Genomic DNA, 13289 nt, shown 5'->3' with positions numbered 1-13289 from the left:
ATCTTATGGAGGTGAAGTGAGTGTATTGACAGTTCTGAGTGGAGTGGCCGACTGTTTGCAGTAGCGGCACCTGCACCTTCGCATCACACTGGGCCAGTTCAAGTGTTTGACATTCAGCCCTCAGTGAGCTCATTGTCTCTCAAGCATGACAATGTTGTTCCAAAGGCAAAGAAAAAGGTCAAACACTCTTCGAAGAAACTGCTATGCAAATTCTGATATTCAGTACGATTGGCAGGAAACTCCTTGAACAAGGCGCTCCATCACGTAGTGATGACACATGATAGCATCACGCTGGCATGGAGACATTTTGCATGAGGGCCGTGGAAACCTGTGTCATCTAACTTGGTTTGATTTGGTGTGTCCACAAACATACAGCCGTCAAAAAGTCTTGACAGTTCGGAAACACCCTGTTTTTTTTTTTATCTTCCCATTAATCTTATGCAAGTTAACCATTGCAAACATTTAAATGTGACTTATTTACGAATAACATATTGAATTTTAAACAAACATTGAATAATCACTGAATGAAAACATTTAAATTTGACTTATTTACTAGTAACATATTGAATTTTAAACCAACATTGTATATTCAATAAATGAAAACATTTAGATTTGACTTATTTACTAATAACATATTGAATTTTAAACCAACATTGTATATTCAATAAATGAAAACATTTAAATTTGACTTATTTACTAACAACATATTGAATTTTAAACCAACATTGTATAATCAATAAATGAAAACATTTAAATTTGACTTATTTACTAATAACATATTGAATTTTAAACCAACATTGTATAATCAATAAATGAAAACATTAAAATTTGACTTATTTACTAATAACATATTGAATTTTAAACCAACATTGTATAATCAATAAATGAAAACATTAAAATTTGACTTATTTACTAATAACATATTGAATTTTAAACCAACATTGTATAATCAATAAATGAAAACATTTAAATTTGACTTATTTACTAATAACATATTGAATTTTAAACCAACATTGCATAATCAATAAATGAAAACATTTAAATTTGACTTATTTACTAATAACATATTGAATTTTAAACCAACATTGTATAATCAATAAATGAAAACATTTAAATTTGACTTATTTACTAATAACATATTGAATTTTAAACAAACATTGTATAATCAATAAATGCGGATAATAAAGGCTTCACCTAATACATTGATGTAAATATTTGCATAAAGTAGTCTTGATTCATTTTATTTGATTTTTTTTGTTTCTCACCTAAACTAGGGTTCTACATCAGAAACATTTCATTCCAAGTTAACTGATAAATTCACTCTGTAATGCAACCCACGAAACAGCAGTGTTAGCCTCAGGTGCCAAGGTTTATCTGCACAAGTTCCTCCAAACATCTTCCTTTGGAGTTTTTCTGACGCCAACTGTGTGGGAGATTCAGGAGAAGACAATACGTCTCCACGCAACACTTAAAAGACCAGCAAGAGAATGAATAGATGACTGACTGTAATTCTGTCGTATTTAAACCACACAGGTTCCCCTTGCTGTAATTATGATAACAGACTGTATTTTGGGTTTTGCTGCTGCATGATGTGTTTTGAAAATCAACAATAACACGTTCATGCAGAGATAACTGCTTCTTAATGCCTTTTTGGTGAAGAAAAAAATGAGGTTGCCTGGTGATGTTTGACACTCTCCTGTGCACACACACGCAGCCCTGTGTGCATAAGTAAACACAGGTTCCCTATAAATATAAATGGCAGTGAATGGCTCTGGATTCCTTCGCTCAGGCTCAGTGTGTGACTCACTCCTCCAACTGTTGCTTTCACTGATGTGGAGTTTGCAGTTGTGCTTTACTCAGTGGCTGACTCTCAGGTTAAATTTCCGAGCCTGGGAGGGTCCAAGGACTTAAGGCTGGGAGCTCGGCCGCGGTGAACAAAAAAAAAAAAAAAAAAAAGAATAATAAAGCACATCTGTCAGGTGGAGACCAGGCCTGAGTCTTGAGTCCAGCGTTGGTCCACCCAGTCAACTGGTCATCAGGAGCATCCCTTTCCTGGTAAGACTCATTTTAGTGACGGATGTATGATCAGTTTTATTCATTTTCATCTTTGCAAAAATACAATTTCAGGTTATATTCTTTCTTTGTCTATCTCTTTGTCATAGAGGGGCTGTTCAGTGTAAAATTGTGATGAATATAAATACTGATTCAATTTGTATATAAAAAAGAAACTATCAAGATTTAACATTTTACATGTATATCTTACATTTTTAAATGTTTTTGTTAATTTAGAAATTAAAACACGTTAAGATTGGAATTTAACTTTAGCATTTAATCATTTGAACGTTTTTCCACTCGATTCGATTATTATAATGGTTATTATTATATTATTATAGTTCAAGTACTAGTTGAAGTACGTCAACAACAAAAACATTTTTATTTGGACTACATTTCAATGCTTTATTTTGGCAATTTGGGAAATTCTCTGTCACAGTTTGTTTCAATTGTCGGTTTTATTTGCAACTAAATGATGAAATTTAATTAAAGCAGATGTTGAATTATTAGCAAAAAAGAAAAAGATATTACTCTTGTTTTAATTCATTCAGTTTAATAAAAAAAACTGATTAAGAAAAGAAGGGATTAAAATTAATCATTTAAATAAAATAATTGATAGGTAAGGTCATTATTTTAATTACTACAACGTTTTAATTATGCTTTACAGGCGATTTAACACCCTTTATCCTTGTTGAGAACTAAGTCAACTAAAATTCAACACACACACAGACGCACAAAAGAAACCGCACATGAAAACATACAAAATAACAATGATGTACAATGGCAATCCAAACAGTTTTGTTTGTTTGTTTGAGAGAACACACCTGCATGAAGTAAACTCGCTCTGAATATGCTGTCAACAGTAAAATAATAAATCCACATTTCCGCACTGACTCTCAAGGAAATGCCCGAATTTGAGAATAGCTATTAACCCGTGATCATAGCAGATAATTTAAGACGTAGTGAAACCAATTGCCCGTAAAACTGTCATTTCACTGCCAAAAAAAAAAAAAAGTAAAAATTCTGATGACGGCCCAACGGATGATGTGCCTGATCCAGTTTCTTCATGTGAACAAAGAAGTCTGCGATTCTCTGCATCCACCTGACCGGTTATCTGGAAATCCCATCTTATGTGCGTGTCACCAGTGAGTGAGTCCGTGCCACAACAAAGAGCTCGTAGAAGACTGGCTGGACGCCAGCGCACCTGAAGGACCAAACGCCAGTAATCACAGACTGGCAGTTTGTCAGAGCTTGGAAAAGTTGGCGTTGACTTTCTCACTCCAGACTTTTGGGGCAATTTCTACACCTGCTCGTGCACGGCACAAAGTTTCTCTCAATCCTTCTGGGTTTTACTAAAGCGCTTCATTACTGGAAAAGCCCTGTTGATGGTATCTGTTGAGGAAGGGTGAATTTAATCCATTATTAATTGTGTAAATATGTAATCTTTATTTAACCCAAGAAAATTATAGCTACAAAGTCAACATACTGTATGCCCACATCACATCAACTGACTGTTTTGCATGTCTCCTGAGAGTCTTGACACAACTCGAAAACACAAACGTATCCAAGTATTTATTATTGAACAGCAATGTAGCTCACTTAAAATAGCAATACAGCATCATGGCATGCACTTTTTGTATAGATGTTTACATACTTAAACCAATATTTTGACTGCACTGTTATAGAATTACTGCCCATCCGGACCAAATTCATAGGTAAATTCCCAGTGTTATCAATATTCAGACGTGCCTACAATTTGATGGGCGGTTATCGCCAACACATGTTCTGCTTTCTGTAAAGGACGAGTGGAGGTAGTGATTTTTCTGGGGTAGCAATGGCTGTGGTGGCTTGCTTTGCAAGAGCTGGGTCTTAGCAAAAACCCCATAATGCACTGCAACAGCTGCACTCTCATAGCAAGTTATACTGAAATAGGCAAACGTGGATTCCTGATTAAACCAGTTCCCTTTCTTAAATAGATACATTCAACGCACAAAAACCCCCATTTTTTTGCGTTTTACATTTCTACAATGTGGCTGTCGAGGAGCACTGAATGTGTTTCTGGAGAGTCACTTCAGAGACAAAAACCTCTTTTGTCAACTTCACATTTCCTTCTTGTTGGTCTGTGCACAAGCCAGGAACAATGCCTTCCTGTGAGTTACCCAGAGTGAGACAATAGAAAGGGAAATCTCCCTTTAACTTTCACATGGTAAACAGTCACGCCTGGATGTACACAGGCCTTTAACTCTGCACGCAAACAACAGACCTTTTGACTCCTGACCAGCTCTGCAGCCTTCTCAAGGGTGACTTTTAGATAGATGCGACCCCAAGTCCTTCAATATGACCTTTTCTGGGAAGATTTGGGTCATCATGGCTTGTTTTTGCAACTACTTATTAACTTTAATTTAAACAATGTCACTCACTGAAGCGACAGGGTGAGAGCCTTCACTAAACAGGAAGTAATGGTCTTAGGAAACTATGTTCACAACAACATACTTTATATTCTAAAAGTTAGTTGAAGGATCGTCAAACTTATACATTATATCAAATAACAAAAGAAAAAAGAAAAACATAAACATTAATGGGTGCAGAATGCTCCCGACAACCTCCTGATACGGACATGGGCTGTTGATGTTACAGTTAGGCCTCTGGTTCAGGTGAGCTGACCCTAACTGTTCTGGGTCGATGCTGAATATACCACTGAAAAACAACCACTCTGTGGACCAAAAACAAACAGGGTTCAATGTGAGCAGATGTGAAAATGTGGCTGTCCACCTGAATCTACCTCACTCATCCTCTTTTGTCTCTGCTTCCCTCTACATTGATCTCATCTGTCGACCGACCGGTTTTGTCTTTCTTCATTTTCTATCTTGTCTCCCCATCTGTAACATTTGGAAGGGCAGCCATGTGCGTTGTTATTTGTCCTTCCTCGGAGCTAGATCTTTCCAGACAACCAAAGAGGGCAAAAATAATTCTCAAATATCCCTGTACAAGAGAGCAACATCAAGAAAATGAATCTTATATTACCTACTGGTCTCAGTTACTCAAATAATTCTAGAAATAAATGATCAACTACAGCCACATTGACATCATTAATACATTATTTATGTGTGAAAATGATAACACAAAGAAACAATACATTTAAAATATGTTTTTGTGGTCAAAGTCTAAGGTGCTTATGAATGAATAAATGTCGATTTCACTCCACTGAAATGCGAATTAAAACCCAACGTGAACCATTTTGATGATGTGACCATGGAAGATTCGCGTACGACACTAACAAACAGATGAATGAATGAAACAGCGTTGCAGAAACGAAAACAAAGGTGATGTTGAATATTGTGGGCCTTAAGAACAAGACAAGTGGTGTCGATTCGGTTCCCAGGGTGGATGACTCGCCTTCCCTCGGTGTCAAAGGCCGACTTTGCTGAGCAAATGGAGCGATCTCTAATGCTTCTGAAATGAATATCAGCATCTTGACCAAACTCATTTAGAGATCAGTCGGAGACTTAATCCCCCTCCACAGGGGGGTGTGTTTGTGTCTCTTTCTTGCGCCCCCTCTTCCTTTTGGAAGAAGGTAATATGGCTAAATTTGCTTTGCTAATGGGCTTAAGGCAAGCTGTTACAGAGGAGGGTCGACATGCAACAGTCCAGCCGGGATGCCACCCCACTCTAATCTGACTTGTGATGGGCTGAAAAGGAGTTTGGCTCGGAGAGACACTTGGAGATAAAAGAAAGACAGAGGAGGTGTTTCAGAGGGGGGAGTTGAAGGCTCAACTCAAAAAGACAGAAAGAGGGGAGAACTTTATCTCAGACCTTTTAGCCGTATTATCAAGATGAATGCAAAATCAGGAACCTAAAAAAAATATATTTTACTTCATTGTTAAAAAATAGAAAACGGAATTAAGTCCTGTATATAATGCAGGTTACGTTTTGTTTAGTGCTTAAGTGTTGAAATTCTAATGTTTTCATGATTTTACATGTAAAGTGGTTGGATTCAAATGTGACTAAAACATGAATCAATAACTACAAAAAGCGATTATGAAAACACTTTTTCTATTTATCAAGCTTCTGTTATCACAATGAGCATGTATTTATTCCACACCTCTTTTCGAGGTTGTCACGGGTGGGTGCCAATCCAAGCTGCTCTCCAGGGTGTGCCTCTGTGTAGCCAAGAAACCATATTGACACAAGACAGTTTGTGTATTTAATTCCATGTTTAGGTTGAGGTATACACACTTTTGACAAAGAAAATGTCAACCTAAAGCCACCGTCATTGTTGAAGAAGGAATCTGATGCCTTACACCAGTCCTCCCTTTAACCTTGCTAGCAATGGTTTCAATAGTATAGTCATGGAGTTCTGCAAGAAATCTGTTTTTGTGTGGGTGCTGTGTCACTGTAATGACAAGAGTTTCAGTCTTCATACGCATCCCTTCCAAGAACATAAACACGCCGGTCCTTTGAAGATGGATACTGAGTGTGGAGGTTTGGCATGTGAGTAACTCCACTTGCTTGTCAGTATCTTGTTTTTATCCCATCCCAAGGTCCCATGACCAGAGCACCGGGGCTGCTCTCTAGCAACGTTTTACTTTAAGATTCTGAATCGGTCCTTTGCCTTTCCAGAGCAGTCTGCAGGGGAAAATGTGAGCCCACCATGAGCGCATAAGAGAGAAACTTGAAGGACTGAGAGCCTACACAAATGTACATGTCCTCTCTTTGTTGCCACTGAAAGGCTTCTTCCGTAAGACTGGTGTAGTTTGAGTTGAGGTTGGCTCTACGTCTTCTGTTTTAAGCTAAGGTTGATTTTTACTCTAAATATATGGATGAATCTGATGTGAACATCCCTGCTACTGCAGCATACTGTTCATTGACAATATATTTGACATTTTGATTCACGACTGTTCATTGTGTTCCAAGGAGACAAATCTTGTTCAGATTTTAAAACTCTTTCTCAGCATCATTTCATCATGGCTTCTGGGTGCTTCTAACACTTGAGACAACAACTGTTAAAGCTCCGGCGCCGAAGGGAACTCTAACTCTCTTAGCTTGCCGATCGGCACCTATTTTGACTGTGAGCTTATTCAATACGGTGGATTCTTAAATTTTGAAAAGTTATAACCAGCGTGACTGAAGAAAAGAAGAAAGTCTTAAGACCTCTTATGGGGCCAAATGTTTCTGACTAAATCTATTGCACTGTTTCCATGGCTGAAGCTAGTTTGCCTTGCAACACAGCTCCGTTGGATCGCACTCTAAAAGGGTGTGGTTCATCATTTAAACTTTTTTACGAGTCTTTAATTTCTGTATTATCTGACCGAATGAAGCCTCTGCATGGACATGTGTTAGGTAGGAAGCATGGTGCGTAACAACGATGCCTCTTCCCGAACACCAGCTGTGGTGGGTACACATTGATGGGTGCCGTATTCTTATACGCCCTGAGAGATTACACCACATAAACCACAGATATAGACTATAAACCAGGGCGGCAATCACCTCGAGTGGACCGAGCGATATCAGCTTCCACAATAAAATGGACACCTTGGTTGTTTTTCTTCGGCTCACAGATTGTGTGCATGCGTTCCATCACATTATCTGACTTCTATTTGATTAAAAAAACTCCAGCTGGCAGTGGAGACAGAGGGCTGCAGGGACGGTACCTTGAAAGCCCAGTCACCTGCCCCCAAGACTCAGGCCATTCTGGACCACTGACCCGCAAATGAAGAGACTCAGGGAAATCCATTTTGCCCCATGCTTGGCAGCGCTGTGTGTGTTTAAACACTGTTGAGGGTCTTTTACCCACTTTGTCAGGCTTCTTATAAACCCTCAGGCAGCAAAGTCTCACCTCACTCCCAACTCTTTGACTCTGATGGAGCCTCATCGAACAGTGCTGGATTGTTTTGGTCATTTCAAAAAGCAAGTGTAACACATTTCCGTCTCACTTGTCTTCAGATACTGCGATGGCCAATTCAGTTGGAGGCTTATCGCAAAGCTACACTTCTCGGATCGGGATGACGGAGAACTCTCTTGCGGTCTTGGATCGCATTCGAAGTCCAGGAGAATCCTGGGACATGGTGGAGACCAAACCAAGCGTGGAGACGTTGGAGCGAACCATGCCTGGTCTCTACCTCTCCTGCTACGACATGCTCCTCACAGATGACACCACGTGGGTGGTCAAAGTGTCAGAGTCGCCGTCGAATGTTGCCATACCCAACTCCCCCATGGAGTCCCAAGAAGAACCAGAGCAGTGCCCGGTCATAGACAGCCAGGAGCAGAGACTCTCTCCGGGATTAGAAGGCCAGGTGGAGGAGCGATCTCTGGAGCAGGTCCAGAGTATGGTGGTGGGAGAGGTCCTGAAGGACATCGAAACAGCCTGCAAGCTGCTGAACATCACACCTGGTACGTTGTCTGGAAACAAGTTGTAGTGGTTATATGCTTTTTGAACATAGAGGAGACATTGTGACATTCATCTCGAGGTGTCTTTTGTCCAGACCAAATTTGTCCAGCTTCCCTTGCATGACTGAAACCTGCTCTGATATGTTGTATCAACTCACCCATTGACATCCAAAAATGCATGTTCAAGTCAAGTTTTACTAGTTGTGGAAAACTCAGGAGACCTTCGTGAGGACCTTTCACAGTCAGAAGTTTTTTTTGTTGTTGTTATGATAATTGCGATGAAGAGAATGGACAGTTAGGAACAAGGATATAGTCATATCAGTCATTGACTTTTTTGAACTTCTTGAACTTGTTGGTTCATTGGTGGAGCTAAAATTCATTACAGACCACAATGAGAAAAAAGAAGCAATATTGTTATTGGATGTAACTGCAGTTCTATGAGTAACGTCTACTACTTGATCAGGCGATCTTTGTGTTTGATTAAAGTCAAAGGCTGACAATTGGATTATGAGGGAACTCCATCTTCAATATCCATCAAAAGACACCATGAACCGTGATGACTCCTTAGTGACCTCACGAGAGCTGCACAAGAGCAGTCTGAGGTTAATAATGAAGTTAATATGGTGGTAGATGCTGCTTCTTCCTTTCATTACTATGAAATGAATCATTTATGATTCGATAAAAAAAAGTCTAGACTTTACTTAATTTATAGGTTTGTTCATCTTTGCAAAATAAAATAAAATAAAATAAAATAAAATAAAATAAAATAAAATAAAATAAAACTGGGCCGTTATATATATATATTTTTTTTACTAAAGTGACGCTACTCAAAAACAACAATGCCAAGAGCAAAAACACGATATCAGGAATTGAGCCACGCTGTCCGAGCATAAACAATCAATGTTTTAAAAGTGTGCAGCTTTGAAGGGCGTCATGTTCAAAATGCCCATCACAGCCAGGCTTCAAATCTGGCCTGTGAATCCAGATGTGATCAGGCCATTTACAGATCGTTGACTCCGACCACGCCTCTTCAAAATACACAACTGACAGTCAGAGCACAACGTCAAACATATTCAATGTTTCCTGCTCTGACCAGCTAGATTGATTTTTTTCTTTGCCCTTAAGCCGCGGGATCTTAAAAATCAAGCTGTGCTTGTGTGGATAGCTGAGGCGGGACGACAGGTGTCATTTATCACGTCCCTGCTGATGCAGCGCTGTGTTTGCCATCTCCAGGATCTCATTAATCCCGATATTTGCGTGGAGCCTGCTGGTTTGTGACGGTGCCGGTGTACACTGTGTTCAGGGCGAGGTCCCTTGAGCAAAGGAGAGCAAACACAGGGCGCATTATGTATCGTAACGCTTCTGTGTGCCGTAAAGCCATGAAATCCACCATTATCTTTTCAGCAGATTAGATTCCAGTGGCACTGCAACAGTTGTAAAAGCTAATATCCTGCCCTGACGTGTGGCGAGGCAGCTGGCAGGATTCCCATCATTTCCTTTTCATTTATGACTTTGTTTTCTTCCTAGACCCCATCGAGTGGAACACGGGGAACGTCCAGAAGTGGCTCTTGTGGACAGAGCATCTCTATCGGCTCCCACATGCTGGAAAGGCCTTTCAGGAGCTCACCGGCAAGGACCTGTGCGCCATGAGTGAGGAAGAGTTCCGTCAGAGGTCACCACAGTGTGGAGACACACTGCATGCACATTTGGACATCTGGAAGTCAGGTGGGCCGTCAGAAGCTTTCTGCTTCTCCTCAGGCCTCCAATTGTTTCTGACCAGGTCTTTTCTGTCTGCAGCCGCCTGGATGAAGGAAAGGTGCACAGTGGGAGAGACCAAAAACACAGGTACAGCCTGTTGATTCCAGTACACACAAAACACCTCATAGTGAAGAAGCAAAAAAAAAAAAAAAATCCAAAATTATTTTTATTCATCAGGACTGACACGCGACCAGGTTCCATGTAACTCATATGAGTAGAGGTCATCTGAGTGCAGGCAACTGATGACGTGTTCTTCAAACAGTGTCAACTTAATCCAGCTCCGTGACGTTGCTGATCAACAAACACTAATCCTCAAGTCTTGCTTGATTTCAAGTCTGTCAGTGTATTCACACTCCATGTTGGACTGGGACGTTTGGTAATCCAACTTTGTGCGAGCAAGAAGGACCATTCCAAGGCGTTTAAAACCTAAACATTAGTCAAGCTACATTGGTAGGAAGATGTTGAGGTTGGAAGTGCCAGGCAGACGGTGGAGAGGAAGGCCAAAGAGGAGATTTATGGAGGTGGTGAAGGAGGACATGAGGTTTGTAGGTTTGAGAGAAGAGGAAGCAGAGGACAGGAATCGACTTGTTTTTTGGCATCTGAAGGTTGTAATTATTATTATGATGAATGATGATGACGACGAATGACTTGGTGAAAGACACTCCAGTAATGCGGATTATTATCCATCATGTGAATTGCACGATTTCAAACTAATGGTAAACAAAGTATCATCGTTATATTGCAGTCGAGTCATAACAGTAATATCTGACATCACCCTGCAGGAGGCGAGGAGCTTTGGTCTGAGGCAGATTCTTCATGTTCAGGTCAACCAATCCACCTGTGGCAGTTCCTCAGAGAGCTTCTCCTCAAGCCTCACAGCTATGGTCGCTGCATCCGCTGGCTCAACAAGGAAAAGGGTATCTATCTATCTATCTATCTATCTATCTATCTATCTATCTATCTATCTATCTGTCTGTCTGTCTGTCTGTCTGTCTGTCTGTCTGTCTGTCTGTCTGTCTGTCTGTCTGTCTGTCTGTCTGTCCGTCCGTCCGTCCGTCCGTCCGTCCGTCCGTCCATCTATCTATCTATCTATCTGTCTATCCATCTATCTATCTATCTATCTGTCTATCCATCTATCTATCTATCTATCTGTCTATCCATCTATCTATCTATCCAGTTGTAGGAAATTTCTAACCCATAAAACTCACCCCCGTAGACGTGACAATACCCTGTCTTTTCTTTTTCGTGTTGTCAACCAGGTATTTTCAAAATTGAGGACTCTGCTCACGTAGCGAGACTGTGGGGCCTCAGAAAGAACCGACCTGCCATGAACTATGACAAGCTGAGCCGCTCCATTCGCCAGTACTACAAGAAAGGAATCATCCGCAAGCCGGATGTGTCTCAAAGACTGGTCTACCAGTTTGTTCACCCAGTATGATCCAGCAGGAAGTTTCTGGAGAGAGACTGAGCTATTGTGCACTGACCAACCCCGACAGCACACTTTCACTGCCAGCGTCAGAAGACTGGTGAGATTTCGTTTTTGTTTTTAATCCTGCTGCGGGAAGAAGCAACCAAAGATGAAAAACAACATAAATAAATAAACTGCCTTGTCATTTGCAATCTGCCTGTTTATTTTCCTTTAGAACATTGCCGATCATCATTTATACTTCATGTCGTTCAATTTTCCAGATGAAACATTCCAGCAAGTTTTTCATGCGTGAAGCCAGTTGGACTGCTAATGTTTGTATAATGGATGTGATTCTTTGGACTGTTTGGTTCTGACTCTTCAAACATTGTCTTTTTACTGTCTAAGAAAACTCATGGCACTTCAGAGGACAGATGACATTATAAGGTAAATATCACCGACATACTTCCTGTCCAACCCTGAAACAAAAGCTGTTTTATGTTTTCAGCTGAAATTATTAAATAGTCAACCAGTTCTCAGGCTGACAGTGATGCAAAGTCACAATATGATTCTTCATTGTAATTCTTTTTAAACATGTTTTGCATAATAGTTATTTGCACTTTTAAATAAAATATATAACACATAAATATATGTTTACATAAAAACTGAGTCTGACAGTCATGCATTAAATTGGTCAATACATTGTTTAGCATTTTATATTTTATGATAAACGTTACAAGATTGATATGAAATTAGTTGCTACATCTCAACATGCTGGAGGCAATAAAGAACTCAACAACAGTCAGATAGAATTGAAGTCTCTCTCTGGATTGCAGAATCATTTCACATTGTGATGAGGCCTTTTGGTTTTGGTTCATTTCCATTTATGTCTGTATTTCACCTACGTGAAGAAATTATGTTTAACTGATCACATGATTACACTGAAATACTTCCTGTATATTTTCCTAAAAGAAGTGTGAAGAAGATGAGTGAAGAAATGTGTTCTTGTATCTCAATAAAATAAAGTGTCATTTGGATTCTTTTGTGTTGGTCTCTTATTTTTATGTTTGAGAGGAGCATGTAAACGGTTATGAATGGTTTTAAATGAAATGCAAATGCATTTTTGAATGTTTTCATGAATATAGCAGTGGTGAGCCAGCAAATTTGTGTGCGGCAGAGAAACGTCATCATTCTAACATTCTAAGAACAGCTCACAACTTCCAGGAAACATGAGCACACGATATCTCTTTTGTTTTGCATGATTCCCTAATTCACTGGTGCCCTGTAAATTAATATTCGATTCCACTGTCAGGCTCCTGTTGCGGACAATGAATGAATAAATAAATATACTTTAAGAATCGCAAAGACAGACTTGACTAATAACTCGTGGGGTTTTGTTTATTTTTCTTGCACGAAGGTTTCACTCTCTTATGATGCTTTTATTTTGAAGACGTAAACCTCCTGTAAAACATAAATATGAGCATAATAAATGGTTTAAATGCAAGGCATTCATTTGCATTAATTTCACTGTAATAATCACACGGCAGTAACATGTTTATGTGCTGTTCTTTCACACTGTTTTGATGGTGTTGGTCAGTTATTTAGGGTATGTTTCAAACTAAAATGCTACATTTTTATAAAGGTAGTTCCATGGTAACGCCTGAAGTGCCTTGTTTCTATCCAACTG

At 39.6% G+C, this 13289-nt stretch overlaps 1 protein-coding gene across 2 annotated transcripts; it reads left to right on the top strand.

Moving 5' to 3' along the window:
* Positions 1-1795: 1795 nt before the first annotated feature.
* Positions 1796-12588, top strand: LOC128760818 (SAM pointed domain-containing Ets transcription factor). 2 transcript variants are annotated; one of them, XM_053868500.1, is made up of 6 exons: positions 1796-2055; positions 7996-8442; positions 9967-10164; positions 10237-10284; positions 10980-11114; positions 11457-12588. In XM_053868500.1, exons 2-6 carry the CDS (start codon positions 8004-8006, stop codon positions 11633-11635), a joined length of 999 nt encoding a protein of 332 aa, XP_053724475.1. In that variant the 5' UTR covers positions 1796-2055; positions 7996-8003; the 3' UTR covers positions 11636-12588. The 2 variants fall into 2 exon arrangements, with proteins under 2 accessions (XP_053724475.1, XP_053724476.1); XM_053868501.1 differs by lacking the exon at positions 1796-2055 and having other exon boundaries at positions 7617-8442.
* Positions 12589-13289: the final 701 nt, after the last annotated feature.

Source organism: Synchiropus splendidus, chromosome 6, assembly GCF_027744825.2.
Source record: "Synchiropus splendidus isolate RoL2022-P1 chromosome 6, RoL_Sspl_1.0, whole genome shotgun sequence".
Classification (NCBI taxonomy): Eukaryota; Metazoa; Chordata; class Actinopteri; order Syngnathiformes; family Callionymidae; genus Synchiropus; species Synchiropus splendidus.
Note: the sequence above shows the minus strand (reverse complement) of the source record. Positions and strands in the feature narration are given on the sequence as shown.